The 24,491-nt window shown below is 54.0% G+C and overlaps 1 protein-coding gene across 11 annotated transcripts in view; it reads right to left on the bottom strand.

The window, feature by feature from the left end:
* Positions 1-24,491, bottom strand: part of TNXB (tenascin XB) — a 54,649-nt gene that overhangs the window by 9,306 nt on the left and 20,852 nt on the right. For 5 of the 11 annotated variants that reach the window (XM_082732665.1, XM_082732668.1, XM_082732671.1 and 2 more), the window contains 16 exons: positions 23,020-23,310; positions 22,391-22,669; positions 20,566-20,898; positions 17,194-17,496; positions 15,744-16,043; positions 14,011-14,298; positions 13,442-13,750; positions 12,593-12,901; positions 12,161-12,463; positions 11,402-11,752; positions 9,650-9,967; positions 8,913-9,263; positions 7,040-7,336; positions 5,347-5,676; positions 4,587-4,937; positions 977-1,309 (listed from right to left, as the gene is read on the bottom strand). In XM_082732665.1, coding sequence (XP_082588791.1) covers positions 977-1,309; positions 4,587-4,937; positions 5,347-5,676; positions 7,040-7,336; positions 8,913-9,263; positions 9,650-9,967; positions 11,402-11,752; positions 12,161-12,463; positions 12,593-12,901; positions 13,442-13,750; positions 14,011-14,298; positions 15,744-16,043; positions 17,194-17,496; positions 20,566-20,898; positions 22,391-22,669; positions 23,020-23,310 — 5,046 coding nt within the window. The remainder of the gene's footprint in view (positions 1-976; positions 1,310-4,586; positions 4,938-5,346; positions 5,677-7,039; positions 7,337-8,912; positions 9,264-9,649; positions 9,968-11,401; positions 11,753-12,160; positions 12,464-12,592; positions 12,902-13,441; positions 13,751-14,010; positions 14,299-15,743; positions 16,044-17,193; positions 17,497-20,565; positions 20,899-22,390; positions 22,670-23,019; positions 23,311-24,491) is intronic. The other 6 variants (XM_082732669.1, XM_082732672.1, XM_082732670.1 and 3 more) reach the window with 6 other exon arrangements.

Genomic DNA, 24,491 nt, shown 5'->3' with positions numbered 1-24,491 from the left:
TCCTGGCTCGGTTCCTGTCCCCAGCGGCCATCACACTCAGAGTCCAACTAAGGTCGTCCTGGGTTCCCCACCTCTGCAGCCCCACCAGCCAGGCCTGGGTTCCACCCCAGCCCCATCGCCTCTCACTGGGGTCACCGTGTCCCTCCTGGGCTCCCTGACTCCCCCCAATCCGTTCCTCACAGGGGCCTCCTAGGACGAGCCTTTCACAGTACATCTGACGGTGTCGGCCTTGGCTTCACCATGCAACAGCCCCCTCTACCACAGGACAGGCCCCTGAGCTGCTTCTGCTGCTCTACCCCCATCTCAAGACTCTGGTGTCAGTTGTCTCGTGGACACCTGCGGGCGGACTGGCTTAGGCTTGCTGCCCAGTCTTGGCCTGGCCCCGGACCTTCCCGTCATAGGCATATGCCCCTTTGCCTGATTGCTGGTTCACGGCCTGTCTCCCCATGCCCTGGAGCCCCATTACGATAAGAACTTATCTCTCTGCCACCATCAGCTTCACCCCAATGAACTCCCACAGTGCTTGGCTCAGGCCACTCAGTCTTGTTGGGCCATGAGAAGCAGAGGTCTGACAGCACCCAAACCATGAGGCCTGGACGTGTTTCGATCAGGACACTACATCCAGAGCCCCCTCTGGCTTGTCCCCCAGCCTCCAGTGAACTACAGGGAGGCAGAGCCTCCAGGAGGAATCAGGGATGCCTGGACAGCTCTCTCCAACAGACTCTGGGAAAGCGTCCCACTCCTTTGTCCTGAGGAGCTTTGCTACTAAAGGTGTGGTTCTCGGACCAGCAGCACCAGCATCGCGTCATGGATGTAGAATCTCTGGCCACTGCCCCAGCCTGTGGTACCTGAACAGGCCCTTTACCGAGATCCCCAGGCCACATGATGTGCAAAAGAGACATGCTGCCTAGAGTATATGTTTTCATGCCCATGGTCCTTTAGGGTCGGCTTCCCTAGGGTCCCCGCCCATACTCACCAGTGATGCCCACGGTGGACACGGGGCCCTGGCGCTGCCCCCCATGCAGGCCGTACAGGTGCATCTTGTACCTCCGCCCTGGCTCTAGGCCCCCGACGGTGACGTCGTTCTCATCACCCCTGATGCGCACCACCTGGGGCTGCCCATACCCGTCCTTGTACTGGACAGTGAAGGAGTCGAAGTGGCCCTGGGGGACGGTCCAGGAGAGGCTCAGCGAGTCTGGGGAGGATCCTGTCACTGTCAGCTCCCCCAGGAGGGGCTCCTCGGTGGGCTCCGGGGCCTCTGTGCTGTGTTCCTTGGGGCTGGGCGTCTCTTCCACAAAGTCCTGTGGGGCTGAGAGAAGACATGGGGATGGAGGCTTAGTTGTCAGCTCTGCCACTCATGGGGGTAGGATGACAAAGAGCTGCAGTCCCTGTGAAGCTGTCAAGGAGTGCCTGGGGGTTAGCGGGCTGGGAACTCCTGCTGATGCTGAGGCAGTCCCCGTTCCCCTCACGCACTGACTGGCCAGCACCGTAAATGTTCAGAAGGTAATTCGGATGTGTGCATAGGAGTCAAAATACTACTCATTTCCTTTGACCCAATTCTCCCATTCGACAGCTGTCCTAAGAACATTATGAAAATGCAGGAAAAAGTTGTGCCAGGGGAGTCTGTTGTGAGATTATTCATGACAACAAAATGTGTCAGGGACCTAAATGGCCCCGAGACGATGATTCACTGTGCTAAGACGCTTTCACCACCCAGTGTCAGATAACCATTAGATGATGATTAATGCAGGTTGTTCGGCCTCAAAATACATGCTCATGATGTGACTTATGTACAAAAACAAAGGAAGAGCCAGGAATTGTATGAAGGCGCTGCAGCTTGAGAACATGCCCTGGAGGGAAGATGCAGGGAGAGCCCACCTTTGCGGGCCTTAGCATTAATGGCAGTGACTGCATCAAAAGGTGATGTGATGTGATGTGATTTTTCCCTCTATTTTTAAAATATTCCACAGTGTTGATGTTCATTTCCCCAGAATAATGTGGACTTAGAAATAAACCTTGAACCCTAAAAATTAATAATCTGGTGGGGGTAGTGGAGAAGGGCCATGGGTTTCCACTGCCCTCCTTACTTCATGTGAACTTGGGATCCGCCATGACAGTAATAACACTGAACAGCAGATGAGAGTTAAGAGCTTTCCCTCAGGGTGGGAGCTGTTCTAATGTCTATTTTTTCATTCTCCCATCCTCCTCCTGTCACACTCTTGCAAATGCATATAGAGAAAGGAGGCTGATCCCCCAGGAGTCAGAGGGGCCATATGAAGTCATTCCTCTGTCTGGAGCATCTTCAGGAGAGGAGACAGAACCTCATGGATCCTCTCATGTGGTGTCATAGAGGCAGCAAGCCCCAGGCCTACAGAGAAGCACTCATGAGGGCACTGGGCTCTCCTGCGTGGTGCACAGAGGAACTCTGTTCTCACAGAACATCAGAATCTGGCTGACACTGAATACAGAGAGCCCAGAAATGGGCCAAACTCTATGGTCAACTAATGTTTGACAAAGTAGGAAAGAATGTCCAATGGAAAAAAAGATGGTCTCTTCAACAAATGGTGTTGGGAAAACTGGACAGTCACATGCAGAAGAATGAAACGGGACCATTTCCTTACACCACACACAAAGATCAACTCAAAATGGATGAAAGACCTCAGTGTGAGACAGGAATCCATCGAAATCCTTGAGGAGAACACAGGCAGCAACCTCTGTGACCTCAGCCACAGCAACTTCTTGCTAGACATGTCTCCAGAGGCAAGGAAAACAAAAGCAAAATGAACTATTGGGACTTCATCAGGATCAAAAGCTTCTGCACAGCAAAGGAAACAGTCAACAAAACCAAAGACAACAGACAAAATGGGAGAAGATATTTGCAACTGATATATCAGATAAAGGGCTAGTATCCAAAATCTATAAAGAACTTCTCAAACTCAACACCCAAAGAACAAATAAGCCAATCAAGAAATGGGCAAAAGACATGAACAGACATTTCTCTGAAGAAGACACCAGATGGCCAATAGACACGTGAAACAATGTTCAACATTACTAGGCATCAGGGAAATACAAATCAAAACCACAATGATTACCAACTCACACCAGTAAGAATGGCTAAAATTAACAAGTCAGGAAATGACAGGTGTTGGTGAGGATGTGTAAAAAGGGGAACCCTCCTACACTGTTAATGGGAATGCAAGCTGGTGCAGCCATTCTGGAAAACAGTAGGAAGGTTCCTCAAAAAGGTAGAAATAGAGCTATCTTATGACCCAGCAGTTAAACTACTAGGCATTTTTCCAAAGGATACAAACATAGTGATTTGAAGGGGTACCTGCACCCCAATTTTTATAGCAGCAATGATCACAATACCCAATTATGGAAAAACCAGATGTTTATCAACAGATGAATGGAATATTAGTCAACCATCAAAAATGATGCCATTTGCAATGACATGGATGGAACTAGAGGTTATTGAGCTAAGCAAAATAAATCAATCAGAGAAAGATGATTATCATATTGTTTCACTCATATGTGGAATAAAAGAACAAAATAGATGAATGTAAGGGAAAAGAAGGAAAAATAAACAAAGATAAAAACAGAGAGGGAGAAAAATCATAAGAGTTGTTGAATTCTAGGAAAGAAACTGAGAGTCACAGGAGGGGTGGTGGATGGCGGGATGGGCATTAAGGAGGGCACATGAGGTAATGCAACTGACAAGTCACTACATTATACCCTTGAAACTAATTAAAAAAAAAAAAAAGAATTGGGCTGACACTGACAGATAAGCCATCCTGACTGTCCTTTTAGAATTTAATTCACCTTGTGATTTTGTCCCCCTAATTTCTTAGGGACTAGAAATTATAACTTTTTCAGAATTAGAAATAAAATAAGTTGCAAGAGTGATGGGGGAAAAGATGGAAGAAGTATAAGGGAGAAGAAGATATTATATTTAAAATAAATATTTCCAGATTATAAGAGAAACTTTAGAGCAACACAGAATAGAATAAAACAAAAAAAGGGCTGGAACAGTCTATCCTGTCCTACAAACCATGCATCCTGTGAGATGGGTTTCTTTCCAGTTTTCTTGCCATGCATGTTATTTTCCAGTGGTTGTGATTAGCATCCTTACAAAATTTGGAGGCTCCTTTTTCAACATGATATTATCAAGCAATTGTCTAGTGTTAAACCATTTTGGTGATACCATAACAGCTCCTCTTACAGATGTTCCCTAATTATTTAATCATCCCAGTGTGATTGGATGTTGTCCTGTTTCTTTCCTTCTTGTGTGTGTGGGTGCATGTGCGTGTGCGCATGCTTGGCCTGTGCCAGACACACTGTACTCTTAGAGGTGCCCAGCAGCTGACCATCAGAAGGAGATCATGCTGATGTCTACAATGGGGCTCCAGGTTAGCATATGCTAAACTTCTAGACACAGGGCACAGCCCAGAGCCCTGGAGGAAAAGCATGAAATGAGAGACAAGGCCCGGAAACTTAGAGACTAGCAAAAGAACAGAATAGTCATCCAGGGCACCCGTGAGAAAATGCAGTTCTCCCTGAAGACCCATGAGCCCTGCCCCTCCACTCACCGGTGATGCCCACGGTGGACATGGGGCCCTGGCGCTGCCCCCCATGCAGGCCATACAGGTGCATCTTGTACCTGCGCCCTGGCTCCAGGCCCCCAACAGTGACCTCATTCTCGTCACCCCCGACACGCACCACCTGGGGCCGCCCGTCCCCGTCCTTGTACTGGACAGTGAAGGAATCAAAGTGGCCCTGGGGGACGGTCCAGGAGAGGCTCAGCGAGTCTGGGGAGGATCCTGTCACCGTCAGCTCCCCCAGGAGGGGCTCCTCGGGGGGCTCCGGGGCCTCCGTGCTGGGTTCTTTGGGGCTGGGCGTCTCCTCCACCCCGGGGAGTGCTGGGGTCTCTTCCTCTGCAGCTGAGAAGGACAGACACAGAGCAGGTGAGGCAGGAGCCTCAGGAGATGGCCTCAGGTCTTGGGAGAAGGATGGAGAAGCTGCGACCATGGCCAGGGGCCCCCAAATTTAGCTCAGAGAAGGTCCCCCTTGGAGCTGGTTGGGTTCGCTCTGCCAACATCTCACAAACATGCCTGGGAGCCTGAAGGGTCAGCCGTGGGGACCCTAGCCAGCCAGCAGCACAGCTCACAGAGGCCCCTCTCTGCATGGGAGGACCCCTCTGTCCTCAGGGAGCCCCCGGGGGAGGGAGGACACAAAGAGCACCATGACTCAGCTTCGAGCATGGGGGCCTCCTGCACCCCAGTCACCCATTACCTGAGAGAGGGAGATCCTCACACTGGCCCTGCCCTGGGGCTTCCACCATCCACTCACCTGTCACCCCAATGGCAGAGACTGGGCCCACACGCTGGCCACCGTGGAAGCCATACAGGTTCATCTTGTACTTGTGGTCTGGCTGCAGGCCTGACACGGTGACCCCCTCCTCATACCCCGGGACGCGCACCGCCTTGGGCTGCCCGTCCCCGTTCTTGTACTGCACCAGGAAGTGGTCAAATTGGCCCTCGGGGACGGTCCAGGAGAGATGCAGGGAGTCGGAGGTGGCGTTGGTCACAGCCAGCTCCCCCAGGCGGGGCTTGGTGGGAGGCTCGGGGGCCAAGGTAGGTAGATCTGTGGAGGCTGGTATTTCGTGGTCCTTTCCTGGGGCTGGAGCAGGAGACGAAGAGAATGTGTGGACATGCCCTGTGGGCCTGCTTCCAGTGAAGGATACTTAGATTTCTCCCAGACACATCAAGGTCCTGGAGCCTAGATTCCAGGCCCCACAGACCCAAACCTCAATCCCTGGTTTGAATGTTCAGTTACCAAGGGACAGAGCGTGCTCCTGGAGACATCATGATGGGAGGTTGGGACTGCCATGGTGCTGTACATGTGGAGTGGGCGCTGAGCCCTTGGGAGCCACAGAGCAAATCTGCACGGAGGGACAGGACCAAGGCTTCCTAACACTGCCAAGCACACCGGATGGGTCCCATCAGGAGTTACAGCTACTCAGGTTCGGAAATTCTACTTCGTGAGTACTTTTAATACCTCTTCTGGTTTAGAAGCCTTCTGAGTACTTTATAGAGGCAAATTTAGATTTCACAGTGAAGGCAAAAGAGAAGAGGCAGGAGGTCGTCTTTGTACCTGGGTGGTTTTGGACCCTGTATTTACTCTCTTGGTAATTTATGGTGCAGATGACTCATCACACCCCCAGGTTTCTCTCAGCTTTTCTGTTCTGCATAGGATTTCATTCTTCCTTAATCACCGATTACAAAATTGTCTTGTTTCCTATCTGTTCTGTTTGGAAACTGGGTCTTAAGCATCGAAGGGTAATAGCTCCAAGAGAACTTAATGGATGCAACGGATGGCCCTGTTAGCAAATAATGAAGGAAGGGACGGTGCCTTGCGGAATTGCATGCGACTAGTACTAACCATCAGAGTAAGAGCATCCGCGGTGGCAGGATTCCTGCTCATTTGGCATAAATGGGGATCAGTCTGGGTTGGGAAACACAGACCATTGTACCCACTGAAATCAACAATTATGAGAATTCATCCTAAGAGTTTTCAGAAACTAATTTTCTTCCTCTTCTTTACAGATGAAGAAAGGTTGGAGCGATCTCTTGGGGTCACACAGCTTGAACGGGCTAAGGCTAGGGTCAACCCCAGGTCTCTGAGTCTGTTATTTCCCTGGTACTCTGCCTCTTCAAGGACCAAAAAGTCTGTGTGTGGGGGCATCTGACTGGCTCAGTCAGTAGAGCACGTGGCTCTTGATCTCAGGGTTGTGAGTTCCAGCCCCATGTTGGGGGTAGAGATTAATTTAAAAACAAAAACAAAACAAAAAATAAAAAGCTTGCATGTAAAGGATGCTGGCTGGGGCATCACCAAAGTCTTGGAGTAAAGACACAAGCAGAACCATCCTTAGGAGGTTGGGAGGTTCTAGTCTCAGGGACAGTGGGACAAAAACACCTGAATACTGACATGAAGGAGCAACTGAGTCCAGTGTCCAGGGCCCAGTGTCCTGCTGTGTACTCACCAGTTAAACCGACAGCAGAGACTGGGCCCACACGCTGGCCCCTGTGGAAGCCGTACAGGTTCATCCTGTACTTGTGGTCTGGCTGCAGGCCTGACACGGTGACCTGGTCCTCATTTCCTGGCACTCTCACCGCCTTGGGCTGCCCGTCCCCGTTCTTGTACTGGACCAGGAAGTGGTCAAATTGGCCCTCGGGGATGGTCCAGGAGAGGTGCAGGGAGTCAGGGGTGGCATCTGTCACGGTTAGCTCTCCCAAGTGTGGCTTCTGAAGGGTGCTGGTAGAGGGCTCCTCTTCGGGGTCTGGGAATAGATGCAAATAGAATATTTCCTATTGCTGGAAAAAGTACTTGAGGTCCTGGCTCTCCTGGATTCAGACCAGTAGGTGGGCCGGCTCTGTAGGCCTAACTTAAGATCCATTTCTGCTTTCATCAAAGTCTTTTTATGATCTCTTCATGGTCTGTCACACTTACCAGGCAGCCTCCTACTCAGGGCCTTTGCACAGACTGTTCCCTTTGTGTGAATGTTCTGACCCTGGATGTCTGCATGGCTCAAGTACACACTTCCTTTAAGTCTTTGTTCAAATGTCACCTTTTCAGGGCCAATCATGACCACCCTATCTAAAATTCCAATTCTCCCAATTGGAGTGTTTCCCCCTTTTTTGGACTCAATCCCAGCAACAAATTGGAAAACAACACTTATGAGACAACCAGGAAACTAACACTACCTACATACTTAATGTTTGATATTAACGTTCAATTTTAAAGGTATAATAATGGTGTTGCAACTATTTTTAAATACTTCTTCAAAATTTTTTCGGGAGAGAGAAAGTGCATGCATGAGTTGGGGAGGAGCAGAGAAGAAATCTTAGGCAGGCTCCACACCCTGCAGTTGCACCTCCAACTCTGCAGTTGGTTAGGCTTCTGTTCCTGGATTTCAGCTCAGGTCATGATCTCAGGGTCATGAGATCCAGCCCCGCTCCAGATACAGAAGCTTCACCAACTTCACAACCCAGGCATCCCTTAAATAGTCCTTTAAAAAGGAGCAATACACTTAAATATGAAATCACGAAGTCTAGGATGAAATCTTGAGCATCTGGGACCTTTGCAACAGTATATCCATACAGCAGAATACTATTTGACTGTAAAGGGATGAAGTTCTGCTACACATTACATCATGGATGAACCCCCAAAATGAGCTTGATGAAAGAACCCAGACACAGAAGAACACGTTATTGTACAATACCATCTATCCGATATTTCTAGGAAAGGCAAATCTACAAATACAGTCCTAAAATTAGATAGTGTTAGAGCTCTACAGAGAAAGTTCTAAAATTAGTTAGTGCTGATGGTTGCATATTTAAAGTGGATGAATTTTATGGTATGTAAATTACTCTCAGTAAGCTGTTAGTTAAGAACACATTCCAGTGCGAAGGGGGCAGGAAGTGAGCAGGTGGGGATGAGTCAGGCGGGCCAGGAGTTAATATCAGGCTGCAGCAGAGCAACGGACCTACGGGAGTTCACAGTGCTGTTCTTCCTCTTTGTGTGTAAGCTTGAATCTTATATAATAAATATTTGTTGAATGGTTGAATAGTTCATGGCATTTGCCCCAACCACAGAAAAAAGATCTTTCCAGAGTTTCCGGCAAAGCTGAAAGCCACATATGGGTCAGTGTATCGCTGCCTCAAGGCTTCCAGCCGAGGACTTCTCTGGCACACGCCTGGCACTCGGACGTCCTGACCCACTGCATGCCTGTCCTGTATGCTACTGGATGGAAGATGGGTTCAGTGCGGCTGAACCGCACTGAAACGTGGAGACCCTAAAGGCTCCACCAACGAGAACTTACCCAAAACAGTCCTGAAGGCCCTGCCTGCACTCACCAGTGATGCCCATGGTGGACATGGGGCCCTGGCGCTGCCCCTCGTGCAGGCCATACAGGTGCATCTTGTACCTGCGCCCCGGCTCCAGGCCCCTGACGGTGACCTCCTTCTCATCACCCCCGACACGCACCACCTGGGGCTGCCCGTCCCCGTCCTTGTACTGGACAGTGAAGGAGTCGAAGTGGCCCTGGGGGACGGTCCAGGAGAGGCTCAGTGAGTCTGGGGAGGATCCTGTCACTGTCAGCTCCCCCAGGAGGGGCTCCTTGGGGGGCTCCGGGGCCTCCGTGCTGAGTTCTGTGGGGCTGGGCGTCTCCTCCACCTCAGAGAGCGCTGGGGTCTCTTCCTCTGCAGCTGAGAAGGACAGACACAGAGCAGGTGAGGCAGAAGCCCCAGGAGAGGGCCTCAGGTCTTGAGAGAAGGGTGGAGAAGCTGCAACCATAGCCGGGGGCCCCCAAATTTAGCTCAGAGAAGGCCATCCTTGGCGCTGGGTGGGCTCGCTCTGCCACCATCTCACAACATGCCTGGGAGCCTGGCCAGCAAGCAGGATAGCTCATGGAGGCTCCACTCTGCACGGGAGGAACCCTCTGTCCTCAGGGAGCCCCCAGGGAAGGAGGGAGGCACAAAGGGCCCCATGGCTCAGCCTCAAGCATGGGGGCCTCCTGCACCCAGTCACCCATCAACTGAGAGAGGGAGATCCTCACACTGGCCCTGCCCTGGGGCTTCCACCATCCACTCACCTGTCACCCCAATGGCAGAGACTGGGCCCACGCGCTGGCCACCGTGGAAGCCATACAGGTTCATCTTGTACTTGTGGTCTGGCTGCAGGCCTGACACGGTGACCCCCTCCTCATACCCTGGGACGCGCACTGCCTTGGGCTGCCCGTCCCCGTTCTTGTACTGCACCAGGAAGTGGTCAAACTGGCCCTCGGGGACAGTCCAGGAAAGGTGCAGGGAGTCAGAGGTGGCATCGGTCACGGCCAGCTCCCCCAGGCGGGGCTTGGTGGGAGGCTCGGGAGCCACGGTGGATGAGGCTTCAGTGGTCACAGCTTCATTTTCTGGAAGTGGACAGAGACATACAGAGACGGGTGAGGACATGCAAGTCAGCATGGCAGTGGGTGTCTTACAAAATAAGATAATGAGGAGCAGAGTGTCACCTTCCCAGTCCATTAATGCCAGCCTGCTCGGCCGCTTACCCTCATCTTACCCCTACGCACACCCCGCGCCCTCTCCTGCTCTCTCCGGCACCCACCTCCCCACACTCTGTGCCCTGAGCCTCCCTCCACTGGGGTCCCCTTCCCATCTCACTCCCCTTGGTTCCTGTCTTTGCTCCCAAACAGCTCAGAACTCCCTTCCCCAACCAGAAACCTGGAGTCTTCCTGGCTCGGTTCCTGTCCCCAGCGGCCATCACACTCAGAGTCCAACTAAGGTCGTCCTGGGTTCCCCACCTCTGCAGCCCCACCAGCCAGGCCTGGGTTCCACCCCAGCCCCATCGCCTCTCACCGGGGTCACCGTGTCCCTCCTGGGCTCCCTGACTCCCCCCAATCCGTTCCTCACAGGGGCCTCCTAGGATGAGCCTTTCACAGTACATCTGACGGTGTCGGCCTTGGCTTCACCGTGCAACAGCCCCCTCTACCGCGGGACAGGCCCCTGAGCTGCTTCTGCTGCTCTACCCCCATCTCAAGACTCTCCCCCACTCAGAGGATCTCACACAGACCCTCTTGGCCCCTCTCATGGGCCATGATGTGCCTAGTCTCCAGGCCTTGCCACCAGCTGTGACGTAGCTCTGACTCCACCACTGTCACCAAGTGAACACCTGCTCGCCCTCTGGTGTCAGTTGTCTCGTGGACACCTGCGGGCGGACTGGCTTAGGCTTGCTGCCCAGTCTTGGCCTGGCCCCGGACCTTCCCGTCATAGGCATATGCCCCTTTGCCTGATTGCTGGTTCACGGCCTGTCTCCCCATGCCCTGGAGCCCCATTACGATAAGAACTTATCTCTCTGCCACCATCAGCTTCACCCCAATGAACTCCCACAGTGCTTGGCTCAGGCCACTCAGTCTTGTTGGGCCATGAGAAGCAGAGGTCTGACAGCACCCAAACCATGAGGCCTGGACGTGTTTCGATCAGGACACTACATCCAGAGCCCCCTCTGGCTTGTCCCCCAGCCTCCAGTGAACTACAGGGAGGCAGAGCCTCCAGGAGGAATCAGGGATGCCTGGACAGCTCTCTCCAACAGACTCTGGGAAAGCGTCCCGCTCCTTTGTCCTGAGGAGCTTTGCTACTAAAGGTGTGGTTCTCGGACCAGCAGCACCAGCATCGCGTCATGGATGTAGAATCTCTGGCCACTGCCCCAGCCTGTGGCACCTGAACAGGCCCTTTACCGAGATCCCCAGGCCACATGATGTGCAAAAGAGACATGCTGCCTAGAGTATATGTTTTCATGCCCATGGTCCTTTAGGGTCGGCTTCCCTAGGGTCCCCGCCCATACTCACCAGTGATGCCCACGGTGGACACGGGGCCCTGGCGCTGCCCCCCATGCAGGCCGTACAGGTGCATCTTGTACCTGCGACCTGGCTCCAGGCTCCGGACGGTGACGTCGTTCTCATCACCCCTGATGCGCACCACCTGGGGCCGCCCATCCCCGTCCTTGTACTGGACAGTGAAGGAGTCGAAGTGGCCCTGGGGGACGGTCCAGGAGAGGCTCAGCGAGTCTGGGGAGGATCCTGTCACTGTCAGCTCCCCCAGGAGGGGCTCCTTGGGGGGCTCCGGGGCCTCCGTGCTGGGTTCTGTGGGGCTGGGCGTCTCCTCCACCTCGGGGAGCGCTGGGGTCTCTTCCCTTGCGGCTGAGAAGGACAGACACAGAGCAGGTGAGGCAGGAGCCCCAGGAGATGGCCTCAGGTCTTGCAAGAAGGATGGAGAAGCTGTGACCAGGTCCCAGGGCCCCCAAATTTAGCTCAGAGAAGGCCACCTTGGGGCTGGGTGGGTTCGCTCCACCAATATCTCACAAACATGCCTGGAAGCCTACAGGGTCAGCCGTTGGGACCCTGGCCAGCCAGCAGCATAGCCTCCAGAGGCTCCAGTCTGCACGGGAGGAAACCTCTGTCCTCAGGAAGCCCCCGGGGAAGGAGGAAGGCCCAACAGGCACCATGGCTCAGCCTCAAGCATGGGGCCTCCTGCACCCAGTCACCTATCACCTGAGAGAGGGAGATCCTCTCACTGGCCCTGCTCCGGGGCTTCCACCATCAACTCACCTGTCACCCCAATGGCAGAGACTGGGCCCACACGCTGGCCACCGTGGAAGCCATACAGGTTCATCTTGTACTTGTGGTCTGGCTGCAGGCCTGACACGGTGACCCCCTCCTCATACCCCGGGACGCGCACCGCCTTGGGCTGCCCGTCCCCGTTCTTGTACTGCACCAGGAAGTGGTCAAACTGGCCCTCGGGGACAGTCCAGGAGAGGTGCAGGGAGTCAAAGGTGGGGTCGGTCACGGCCAGCTCCCCCAGGCGGGGCTTGGTGGGAGGTTCTGAAGGTTCATCCTCCTCTTCCCTTGGGGCTGAACAGATACATGAGAGAGAACAAGTTGGACCTGAGAGAGGGGCCGGGCGACCATGGGGACTTTGTCTCCTCTGGGCTCTCCCAGCCACTTGGAGGAAGGAGCTATAGTGGAGTTCTCCTTGGTTACCTGTTAGGGCCTCAATGTGGGCAGGACCCACGCGCTGCTGGCCACGGAAACCATACAAGTTCACTAGGTATCTGTGCTCAGATTTCAGGCCAGAGAGGATGACATCATTCCGGTCACCATCTATCCTGACCACTTGGAGTTGCCCATCTTGGTCTGTGTAGTGGACCTCAAAGGAGTCATAATCGCCCTCAGTCTCGGTCCAGGAGAGATGCAAGGTGTCTGGTGTCGCTTCCTCCACAGTTACCTCCCCTAGGAGGGGCTCAGGCCCTGGAGGACTTGGGATCTCGGCTTTGATATCTTCTCTGGGGGCTGGTTCGGAGAGACACGTAGAGATGAGTGACTGATCTGTCTCCACAAGGCTCTCCAGTGAGAGGGAAGGAGGGGAGGAGGTGAAGGCTAGAGGTGAGTAGTAAAAAGGACCAACTATGGAACACGAGGATGAATTCCCAAAGCATTATGCTAAGTGTTAGAAACCAAGCGCTGAGTATGTATTGTATGAGTCTGTTAAGTGAGAGGCTTACAAAGGTAAAAGTATAAGGAGAGAAAGGAATTAGAGGCTGACAGAGGCTGGCATTGGGGGAACTGATGGCAAAGGGGCATGGGGAAATGGCTTCTGGGAACCAGAAACAGAAATCTTTTGTATCTCAATCGTGGTAATGGTTTCATGACTTACATATTTACCAAAAATTCATTGTTCATATAAAATTGTATGTGAATTATGCCTCAATAAGGCTATCCCTTCCCCTAAAAGAAGGGAAATAAGCAGTTCAGAAACCCCCTGGCTCGGTCAGACCAGGAGAGCTGAAGCCGGAAGGCGGGGCAGCGACTTCCGGCCACAGCCTCACTCACCAGTCAAGGCGATGGTAGAGATGGGACCCACACGCTTGCCCTGGTGCAGCCCGTACAGCAGCAGCTTATACCTGCGGGCTGGGTCCAGGCCAGAGACGCTGACCTCCCTGAGGCTGCCCTCCACAGGGACCACCTGGGGCTGCCCGTCCCTGTCCTTGTACTGGACCACAAAGGAGTCAAAGTGGCCCTCAGGGACCATCCACGCGAGGCTCACAGAGTCTGGTGTCACGCTGGTCACCTGTAGCTCTTCCCCGAGATGGGGCTTTGGGGGGTGCCTTGTTCTACCATCGTCCACACCACTCCTGGGCTCTGAGAGGGAGACAGAGAGAAGGCGGCTGAGCTGTTTCTGGTAGTGGGTGATCTCAAAGGGCAGGGCTGAGAGGTCTAGGGGCAGGGCTTTGCCATAGCTGAGTCCTATAGGGCTAGTGTTATGGGACTGTGTGAGGAGAGTAAGTGCTGTGATGGATGCCAGCACAAGTGACCACCCTCTTCCCTGGCCCGGCCGGGTACAGCCGCCATCCCCAGGGGAGCTCCAGGAGAAGAGGTTGGCCCTGCAGGGATGCCCTCACCTGTGGTGCCTTCAGCAGTGAGGGGACCATGGCGCTTCTTGCCCAGGAGCCCATAAAGGAGGAATCTGTACTTGCGACCAGGGTCCAGAGGGGTGACGGTGACCGAGCGCTCGTGGCCTTCCACGGGCACCATGTGGGGCCCATCTTTGTCCTTGAACTGGACCACAAAGGAGTCAAAATGGCCCTCGGGCACAGTCCAGGAGAGGTGTAATGAGTCCAGGGTGGGATCTGTCACCCACAGCTCCCCCAGGCGGGGGTGGGCCTTGAGGCTGACGTCACCTTGGGCAGCTGATGGAGAGGAAAGATTCTTGTGTTTATTTTTTTCCAGAATGACTCTTTGACTGCTTCCCACTAGAGTTGGAAAAACCCAGGGCTGCCCAAATGATCAGTACTTCCCCAAAATATTTCCATCACTCTCCCATCTCTGCCACCATCCCCAACTGGCCCATGCCTCCCTCCACTTAGCCAACGGGACATCTCTGCGGAAAAAAGAATCGCTAGCTTCCTGCTTATCTTATTCCTCCTGCCGTCCAGTCTTCCCACTTCTTAGAGACTATGCTCCTATCAGGATACAGCTTGATTTACTTATTTCCTTTTACCAAGGATCCTACTCATTGTGATTTGCCTGGCCCCTGGGGAAATCTGAGGTCCTAAGAACATCGGAGGGGGCACAGGATCCCTGACAAGTATACACAGCAGATGAGAAAGGAGGATGTTATGTTGGAGGTGGCCCTCTTAGGGCCTGGTGGAGGAGTAGGGACTGTCTACTTGGTGTGGGGAGCGGGGGAGAAGGAGGGGAGCTCACATGGAGAAAGGATCTGGTGTCTGCCCCGAAGCCATCCTGAGGCCTGAGAAGGAGCTGGCCTGCTGCCTTCTTGGCCAGTGAGGATGCTGACAGCATTGTTATTGCTAGAGTTTTCTGGCATCAGGGAGCCCCCAGGGGCAGGGGAGGGCCTGGACTGAAACCCAGGAAAGGGGCACAGCTGGGCTGGGCCCTAATGGGCCTGGCTGGGCCTCCAGCCCTGGGCTCCTCTGCTTCCCAGTTTTTGAGGCCCTGGGAAGAGGGCACAGGAGGAAAAGGGCCCTCTAGGGAAGGCAAAGAGGGGACCCGATGGGCCTGAGCCAGTAGGCTAAGAAAGAGGGTGATGGCAAAACTCTCAGGAGGTGAGGGCTGCACAAGGCTGAGGGCTGCAAGGCCCAGCAGGTGGAAAGGGCTCCTGACTCCCTTGGGCCTCCCCCAGCACTCCCAGTCTCCCATGTCCCACCTTCCAGGAAGGGTCCTAAGGGACTTCCCCCATTCAACAGCAGTGAAAATTATGAGAAGAGAGAAAAAGTCAGTGAAGCACAGACCCAGGACCTGGCCCTGTTTTCCCTGGTTCTCATTTGCCCTGAACCGGGGTCGGCAGTATGGCTTTTTTTTTTTTTTAAGATTTTATTTATTTATTTGACAGACAGAGATGACAAGTAGGCAGAGAGGCAGGCAGAGAGAGAGAGAGGAAGGGAAGCAGGCTCCCCACTGAGCAGAGAGCCCAATTCGGGGATCGATCCCAGGACCCTGGGATCATGACCTGAGCAGAAGGCAGAGGCTTAACCACTGAGCCACCCAGGCGCCCCGGCAGTATGGCTTTTTAAACAAAACAGAAGAGGTGGACACAGGGAAGACAAGCAGAAGGAGAGAGACTAGGCACTGTGAAGAGGGTGGACAGACTGCTGGGGGATTGGGGGCCTCTCACCTGTTTTTGCCTCTACAGAGACTGGGCTGTGTCTCTTGCCATCCTGAAGCCCATAGAGCAGGAACTTGTACTTCCGGCCGGGCTCCAGGCCGGGGACGGTGACCTCACGCTGGTCTGTGGCCACAGGCACCACATGGGGCTGCCCATCCCTGTCCTTGTACTGGACCATGAAGGAGTCGAATTCACCGTTGGGGACCGTCCAAGAGAGGGTCACGGAGTCTGGGGTCATGTCTAACACTGTCAGCTCCCCCAGCTGTGGCTCCTGGGGGGACTCTGTGGCTGGGGCTGTGGGGAGGGGAGCTAGAATCCAGAAAAACACATAACGTGGCTGAGACCTTGGGCAGGAGAACGCCTGTCCCCAACCCTGAAGGGCTCCTGGGCTCCCAGGGCCTAAAGGGTCCTTGAGCTAGATGAGACACAGTCACATCGATATTTTCCCTGACCTCTCACTGAAATGTAGCACTTCCTCTGGTGCTCACTGTGGTGTCACATACCTAGGACTGTGTTCATGTCATCTTAGAATAACTGTGCAGACTTCAAAGTACTGTTTACACTCTTCCCTCCTTTGAAATGTGGGTAGGTTATGACACATGCCCCAAGACTTGTTATTTAATGAACTGATAAAGAGTTCCTGTATTACTAAGTCATAAATTTGAATTTAAAATATTTTGATAATTGAACATCAATATAACTGGTTTCCTCTCTAACCTTATGCATTTATGGTATAGATTTTTTTAAAAAGATTTTCTTTATTTATTTGGGAGAGACAGACACAGCAAGAGAGGGAACACAAGCAGGGGGAGTGGGAGAGGGAGAAGCAGGCTTCCCACTGAGGAGAGAGGCCAATGCGGAACTACATCCCAGGACCCCAGGATCATGACCTGAGCTGAAGGCAGACGCTTAATGATTGAGCCACCCAGGCACCCCTATGTTATAGAATTTAAAGCCCTGCTTTGAGAGGGGTCCATGGGTTTCATCAGACACCGTGGTAGAAAAATGGCAGCACCCTGTCCCCAGGGACCCAACAGCAAGGGCCACTTCCAGGAGAAAGGAAGGCTATAGCACTTGGGGCACTAAGGACTTCTGAGAAGAGAAGCCCAACAGAAAAAGAACATCAGGGGAAGTTGTTGGCTGTGGCCAAGTCACAGCAGGGTTTTGAGAGAAAGGAAGGGAACAGCTGTGGACAATTAGGGAAGACAGACAGAGTCAGATTTAGGTCAGATGGAAGCAAGACATTCTTGCCTGAGGGAGAAGGCAAAATGGAGAGGGACTGGAGAACAGGAAGGTTCTAGCCTAGGGAAGAGGCCAAGGAGTCAAGGAACAGACTACTGTGCCTGTGACCTCAGGAAGGACCTATGGAGGCCTGCAAGGCAGAACCTGAGAGAGGGTTTGTGGGATGGGGGATTCTGGGTAGCCAGGGATGCGAGCTGCCTCACCCCTACTCACTCACCGGTCACAGCTACTACAGAGAGGGGGCCCATGTGCTGCCCATCATGTAGCCCATAGACGTTCATCCTGTACTTGCGTGCAGGCTCCAGGCCAGGGATGGTGACCTTGCGCTGGTCTGCGGTCACAGGCACCACCTGGGGCTGCCCATCCCTGCCCTTGTACTGGACCACAAAGGAGTCAAACTGGCCCTCGGGGACTGTCCATGCAAGGCCCATGGAGCTGGGGGTCACATCGGTCACTGTCAGCTCCCCCAGGCGTGGCTCCAGGGGCGGCTCTGTGGCTGGGGTCTCTTCTGGGTGTGGAGCTGAGACAGAGACAGTGGAAGGCTGTTAGGAAAAGCTCCTCTTTCCCTTGTTAGTAATTATGTCTGTTTTTGTGGCATCCACGAGCTTCTCCTGATGTAGAACTACACTGATTGGCGACATCTGCCTGGCCACAAGCCCTCACTAAGTTCCTGCCAGGACCTGAAGTTGTGCTGGGGTTGGGGAGGGGTGTAGGTCACTGGCTCCAAGTCCCCTACCCCAGGACCTGCAGACTCGCATCTTCCTTGGGTGCCTGGTCTGTGTCTCAAACTCATGAAGTCCAAAAGCAAGCTCATGGACTGCCCCCCCCACCTGCTTGGTCATGACCTCCCTACCCCAGCAAAGCCACCACTTCATCCTGGGTGTTGTCCCCGAGTCCCCCCATACTCTAAACCTAGCCGGCGAGGAAGGTCTGTTGGCAGGACCTTCAGAAGCCAATCCCCCTTGCTAACTCCACTCCACTGCTACCATCTCCAAGCACCACTAGTCCCACTGGGCTACATGGGTCTCCTAAATCCTCTCCCTCCTCCACCCTCCCCCTGCCTCTGATCCCTGTTGACCCATTAGTCAGAGCCTGTTCCCACAATGACTTCCATCTCACTCAGGGCAAAAACCAAGTCCTTACAATGATCTCTGAGGTCCCACGATCATCTCTCACATAGCTGCTCTCCATTCCAGACCTTTCTGGCTTATCCACAGAGGGTCGGGGCACTTTCTTCTGCCCGGGATATTCTTCCCAAAAGTGCACGTGCCTTGTCCTGTCCCTCCCTCTGCTCTAACCGCAGGGAAGCCCTTTCCCACCTCCTTCCCACCCATTCACCATCTCACCTGCTGGACTTTTCTCTAGGGCTCATCACTGTCACAGACGGTACCACAGACAGATATGGGCAGTCTGGAGTCTGTTTCCCTCTACTAGAACATGAGCTCCCAGCGGGGGTGCTTTGCCTTGCTTACTGCTGTGTCCCTGTTGCCCAGCACATAGTGGGTGCTCCACAAACATTTGTTAAACTCATGAGTGGTCTGCATGACTTGGCTGGGAAAGGCCCCGCTCGAGACCCAGTGGGCCCCACTGTGCAAGAATCAGCTAAGTCTGGGGGGCACTCCTCAATAGTGACCAAACATGGAAGGTGGTCCCCAGAAGTAAGACAGTGGAGGAGGTGGCGGGGGCGGGTGGCTTCCAAGAGCTGCTTTCTCTGGCGTCTGTGGGAGGATAAACTCAGGCTCCAAGCAGAGGAAAACCTGTTTGGGAGGCCTCAGAAAGACAACTGAGTCTACATGGGGAGGGCAGGGATGAAGGCAGCTGAGGGCCACTAGGAGTGGCCGCCATGTTAGCAAGCATCTAACATCTAACACTAGGGACCAGGTAGCAGGCCTGGCAGTGTTTCATGTTCCTTGCAGCTCTGATCCCTCCTGTCCCATCCACTTTTGGCTCACTTCTGCCGTGTCTGTACGTCTTCCCATGAGGAAGAGAAATGGTCTACCACCATCAAACGAGCCTGACTGTTGTGGCTTGTCTTAACTAGAAAAAGGTGGAACTACCACTACCCACGAACATGGCGCTCCCCAGGCTGCACTGGACATCTTTTTCTTATTAGAAATGTTTCTAACTGGCCTCTCATCCTGGCAGTGGTAGAGCACTTGCCGTGGGCCGGGCACAGCCGCCTGGATAGCTCAGCAGGCAACCCATCACCTTCCTGCTCTGACAATGAACGTCATGCTCCATCACGAAGCTGAGAACCAGGGGAGCCATAAACAGAACTCAGTCTGTCAAATATCTGATCTCCATTTTCCTTTATTGCACTGCCTCAGCCAGCGCCCAACATAGTCCATTCTTCCCTGGGGGCCAGGGCCAGGGCCTCACAGAGTGCAGTGTAGCCACCTGGGAAAGGCTGCAGACAGAGGGGCACCTGAAAAGAATCCTTGGCAGCATATCTGGGCTTGGCATGAGCCTCCCACCCTGCTTCTTTGGGCCCACAGGACAGTAACTCAGGGTGGCTTTCCCTTCTCCTTATTCTCAGAGCTACTTGAAGAATGAAAAGAAATGAGTAGAAGGTTCTGGAAATTAAACCAGCCAAGTCACTGTGAGGTTGGGCTTTGTGGAAGTACAGGAACCATGTTCTGAAAACCCATTTCTCTGCTTTTAAGTTTTTAATCTTTCCCCTTATAGTAAAAGATGTTTTTGAAAAAGGGTGTCTTTGAGCAAAGGGAAAAGAGACTGACACTCCTTGCTATAGCCAAGCTGGGCAGGTCAGCAAGAGAGTCCCAAGTCCCAGCAGCCTACCACGGTTCTGGCCCCTGGTGCTGAAACTCTGGAGAGAAGATCCTGGGCTGGGTCCTTTGTGGTGCTCGAGAGGAGATGGAAGGGATGTCCCTTTTTGCTATAAAGTCACTCACTGGATGATCTGTAAAGAAACTTTCCAGCTGCACTGACAAACAGACTGATGTCTCATGCTCATCTGATTAGCTAAGCTGCGGAACGAGCCACAGGGCGCAGAGCAGACCCAGACCAAGGTCAATTATAATCCTCCTTATGGCTACACCAACAGCTTGTGTGTTCTGCACCTGACCCTTTCTTAGTGCTTCCTGTCTGTTAACTCATTTAATCCCCACTACAGTTCTGCAGGATGCCTGTTACTATCCTCTTTTTGCACCTGAGGAAACAGAGGCATAGAAAGTTTAAAATTGCTTGGGGCGCCTGGGTGGCTCAGTGGGTTAAAGCTTCTGCCTTTGGCTCAGGTCGTGATCTCAGGGTCCTGGGATCGAGCCCCGCATCGGGCTCTGCTCAGCCGGGAGCCTGCTTCCTCCTCTCTCTCTCTCTGCTTGCCTCTCTGCCTACTTGTGATCTCTGTCTGTCAAGTAAATAAATAAAATCTTTAAAAAAAAAATAAAATAAAATTGCTCAAGGTCACAAAGCTGGCTATAGCCTGGTCCCCAGTGAACTGCTCTGTCTGGGTGTCCCCCAAGCAATGGGGGGTGGTCATGCTACCACTGCAGCAAGGGAGAGCCATGGCCTTGGGGAAGCTGGGGGCCACTGAGGGGAGGAGAAGGAGGCAGGCTCCTTCCACACTCACCGGTGATGCCCACGGCGGACACTGGGCCCTGGCGCTGCCCCTCGTGCAGGCCATACAGGTGCATCTTGTACCTGTGCCCCGGCTCCAGGCCCCCGATGGTGACCTCGTTCGCATCACCCCTGACACGCACCACCTGGGGCCGCCCGTCCCCATCCTTGTACTGGACAGTGAAGGAGTCGAAGTGGCCCTGGGGGACGGTCCAGGAGAGGCTCAGCGAGTCTGGAGAGGATCCTGTCACCGTCAGTTCCCCCAGGAGGGGCTCCTCGGGGGGCTCCGGGGCCTCTGTGCTGGGTTCTGTGGGGCTAGGCGTCTCCTCCACAAGGTCCTGGGGGGCTGAGAGAATACATAGGGGATACAGGCTTGCAGTGTGACTTGCTTTGTTAGTTGATTATGACAATAAAGTACATTCAGCAAAGTCCTCAAGCTGTAGTCTTTGGGGATCGGTAGCCTTTGTATTAGCCATTCAGTAACTCAGGACGCTGGGACAGGCCCCTGGCCCCTGTCAGTACTGCTGGAAGGATTATATTGCTGGCTTCTGTTAGGTTGGGCTCACGTCTGAGAAAGGAGCTGAGATGGGAACAGAGGAAATCCTGAGGAATTTTCTACTGCATCCATAGACAGTGCTGACCTCTGGCAATCAAGGGGGCCATAAGGCCTCTTCCCATCTGCCTTCCTCCCTTTTGGCTCCAGCACCCCCACAGGGTTTTTCAGCAGCCCCACTCCACTTAACAGGACACCAGACAGAATGTGCCCTGGCTAAGTCCTCCTCAGGCAGCCCTGTCCCTCCTTCCACTTCAGACAAGGGTGGGAGAAAGATGTGGGGATGAAGGGGCTGGGGAGAGCCGTGCCCTTCCCTGGCTGCATCTAGAACCACAGCCCCAGGGGCACCTGTCTAGCATCTGGCAACTCAGTCTTCACTGAGGTTCCATGGAGAAGGGAGACTGGCTTCTGTGACCCACTCCCTGGCCCATGGAGTACCACCAAGGGCACAGGAGATCGAGGAGGGAGCAGGCAAGGCTGGACAAAGTAGGGAGATGAGAAGAAAAGGATAGTGGGCAGGGAGAAAATCAGGGGAAAATAACAGTTCACTCCTGAATAGCAGCTTTGATGTGTCAGGTGCTATTCTAAGCATGTATGCTTGTACATTGATTTAATTCTAATGACCCTGTGAAGCATGTACCATTATCCTCATTGGACAGATGAGGAAGCTGAACTCAGAGATGTTCAGTAATTTACACAAGGTCCCACAGGTCGCAAATGGCAGAGCTAGGCTTCAAATACAGGCAGCGGGATCCAGAGCCTGAGCTCCCAACCGCGAGGCTACACAACCACGAAAACGATGCTGACCGGGGAAGGCTGAAAGGTGGAAGAATGAGGGCCAGTGGGCGGAATGAAAGGGGGCCCTTTGCCCTGCTCCCGGCTGGCCGAGAGTTAGGGATCTGAGGGTCCTGGATAAGGTGTCTTCATGCCAGAAAGAAGCTGGGGGAAACGAGGGACTCTTGTGCCTTTGATCTGCTGGCACTGAGCCGAGCAGCAATGGTGGGAGGGTGCGGGCAGCTGGTTGTGGGAGCCGGAAATGACAACCACCCCAGCCAGGCCAGGGTCGAGGTGCTCCAGGTGTTCAGGGTGGGAGAAAATGGGACCTATTCTTGGAGATGGAGAAGCAGAGCCGAGAAAAAGGCTAGGGGCTGGTGGCTGGATGAGAGGTCCTGGGATGTGGGGCACTTGGAAGGATTGGAGCCCAGAAGGAGAAGGTGGAGGGAGGTCTGAAGGGGTCCGCAGGCAGGGTCCTGCTCAGAGGGAGGCCTGGGTGGCCCTGACTCACCTGTGGTGGCCACCACGGACACAGGTCCCACACGCTGCCTGCCATGAAGCCCGTAGAGGTTCATCTTATATTTCCGGTGGGGCTCCAGGCCCGGGATGGTGACCTCGTTCTCATGCCCCCTGACGGGCACCACCTGGGGCTGGCCCTGTGCATCCTTGTACTGGACCACGAAGGAGTCAAAGGAGCCCTGGGGCACGGTCCAGGCCAGGCGCAGGGAGTCTGGGTTTGCCTGAGTCACTGACAGCTCCCCCAGCAGGGGCTGCACTGGGGACTCTGAGGCTGAAATAAGAGGATTCAGTGAGGGCTGTGCTGGCAGCCCCAGGTTGGGGTTTGGGGTTTGGATGGGTCGTCATACCTGGGGGTCACTACTAGCATTAATTAGAAGTGCTGAACTCCTGGGAAGTCTGGCACAGTCAGGGTATGACACATCCTCTGGGCCTTGGGGAACAGCTGAATGGGATGGAAGGGACCCAGCAGGACGGGGGAGGCTGGCTCTCCCTCAGCCTGGGAGTGGGGCCAGGATTCAGAGTCAGCCATCACACTGGGAGGCCCCACCTGGTTCCTGGCTGAGGTCAAGTGTGGGGAAGGTTTGGAGGGGTCCCATGGGGGCACAGGTTGTCACCACTCACCAGTGGTCCCATCGGCTGTGAGGGGGCCATGACGCTTCTTGTTGGCAACCCCAAACAGAGTGAATCTGTACTTGTGGTTAGGGTCCAGCGAGGAGACAATGACCGAGCGCTCGGGCCCTTCCACAGGCATCACTTGGGGCTGTCCATCCCTATTCCTGTATTGAACTACGAAAGAGTCAAACTGGCCTTCAGGGACAGTCCAGGAGAGGTGCAGTGAGTCTGGGGTGGGATCTGTCACCCACAGCTTGCCGAGGCGGGGTGGAGTCGCTGGGCTAGGATCACTCTGAGGCACTGGGAGAGAGGTAGAGAGAAAGGAGGAACACAGGTCAAAGAAAGAGGGGTACTCCGTCTCCCACAGAGGGATGCTGTGTGAGGTTGTGCAGGCTGTTCACTGCACAAAGGTGCATGACTGAGGGAGCACTAAGGGACTGAAATCCAGCCAGCCTCTGCTTGCGAAGCTGTGTGCCCTGGCACAGAGTTATGCTCACCTAAGGCAAGGTGCCTTCTTCTAAATGGCACAGACGTGCCACATGGACTAGTGTGGCCCTATCTGCACCCTAGTGAGGCGCTTCAGAGAGAAGGGAGCCCAGCCATCTCCCTCTGTGTCTCCATAGCCAGGGAAGTCTTCCAGGACAATCTCTACTGCTTCCAGTGTTAACTACTAGCTGGTTTCTCCTCCAAGAGAGGGAAGCACCATCTCTGCAGCTTTTGAATGTGGGAGAGCCTCCCACACCTGTGCTGGGGCCCCATCTCCTTCTTTCCCACCCTGCACCACCAACCCTTCATTACCCCCCACTGAGCGACGGGCATTTGCAGGAGCTCCTCTCTTTGGCTGCTAGCTCCATCCAGCCTCCCTCCTTGCTTTCTAGTCCCAACCCAGATTCCAGAAAGAGCCGTCTACACTGGTTGTAGCCATGTCCTCACCTCCATCAGACTCTCCATTGAGCTCCACCCTCCACTGGCTGCTCTCACCAGGGCCAGCAGCGACCTCGCCATGCTAAGTGCTGTGGACGCTCTGTAGCTCTGAATCACTCCTATGGAATCTGACCACGCCCTTCATTTTGGCATCTGGGACACTGCTCTCCCTGGCTGTGCCCCTCTCCACGAGTCACCCCCTCGGGCTGCCCTGTAGACTCCTCTTCCTCTGCCCACGCCCTGAGTGCTAACCACTATCTCTGCTTCCCCCATGCCATCACCCTGTCTCCTGTCCCCCCATGCCCACTCTTCAGGCCTCCTCTCTGCTCTCCAGACCTGTGAGGGCAGCAGTGATCCCCGCCGCGGCCCCGCCATTTTCTCCCTCTCTGTGCCTTGACTCTCCTCATCTATAAATGGGCTTGCCTCACGGGGCTGCTACAGCCACTAAGTGTGTTGACACACTTAGAACATCTTGTTAACAAATGCTCCGAAGAGGTTTATCGAAGTGTCCCAAGCTGTGCTGGTCCTCACCTCCACTGTTTCTCACCTCAGCGCAA

Source organism: Mustela nivalis (assembly GCF_964662115.1).
Source record: "Mustela nivalis genome assembly, chromosome: 5".
Classification (NCBI taxonomy): domain Eukaryota; kingdom Metazoa; phylum Chordata; class Mammalia; order Carnivora; family Mustelidae; genus Mustela; species Mustela nivalis.
The sequence above is the reverse complement of the archived record's forward strand: the minus strand, read 5'-3'. Positions and strand labels throughout refer to the sequence as shown.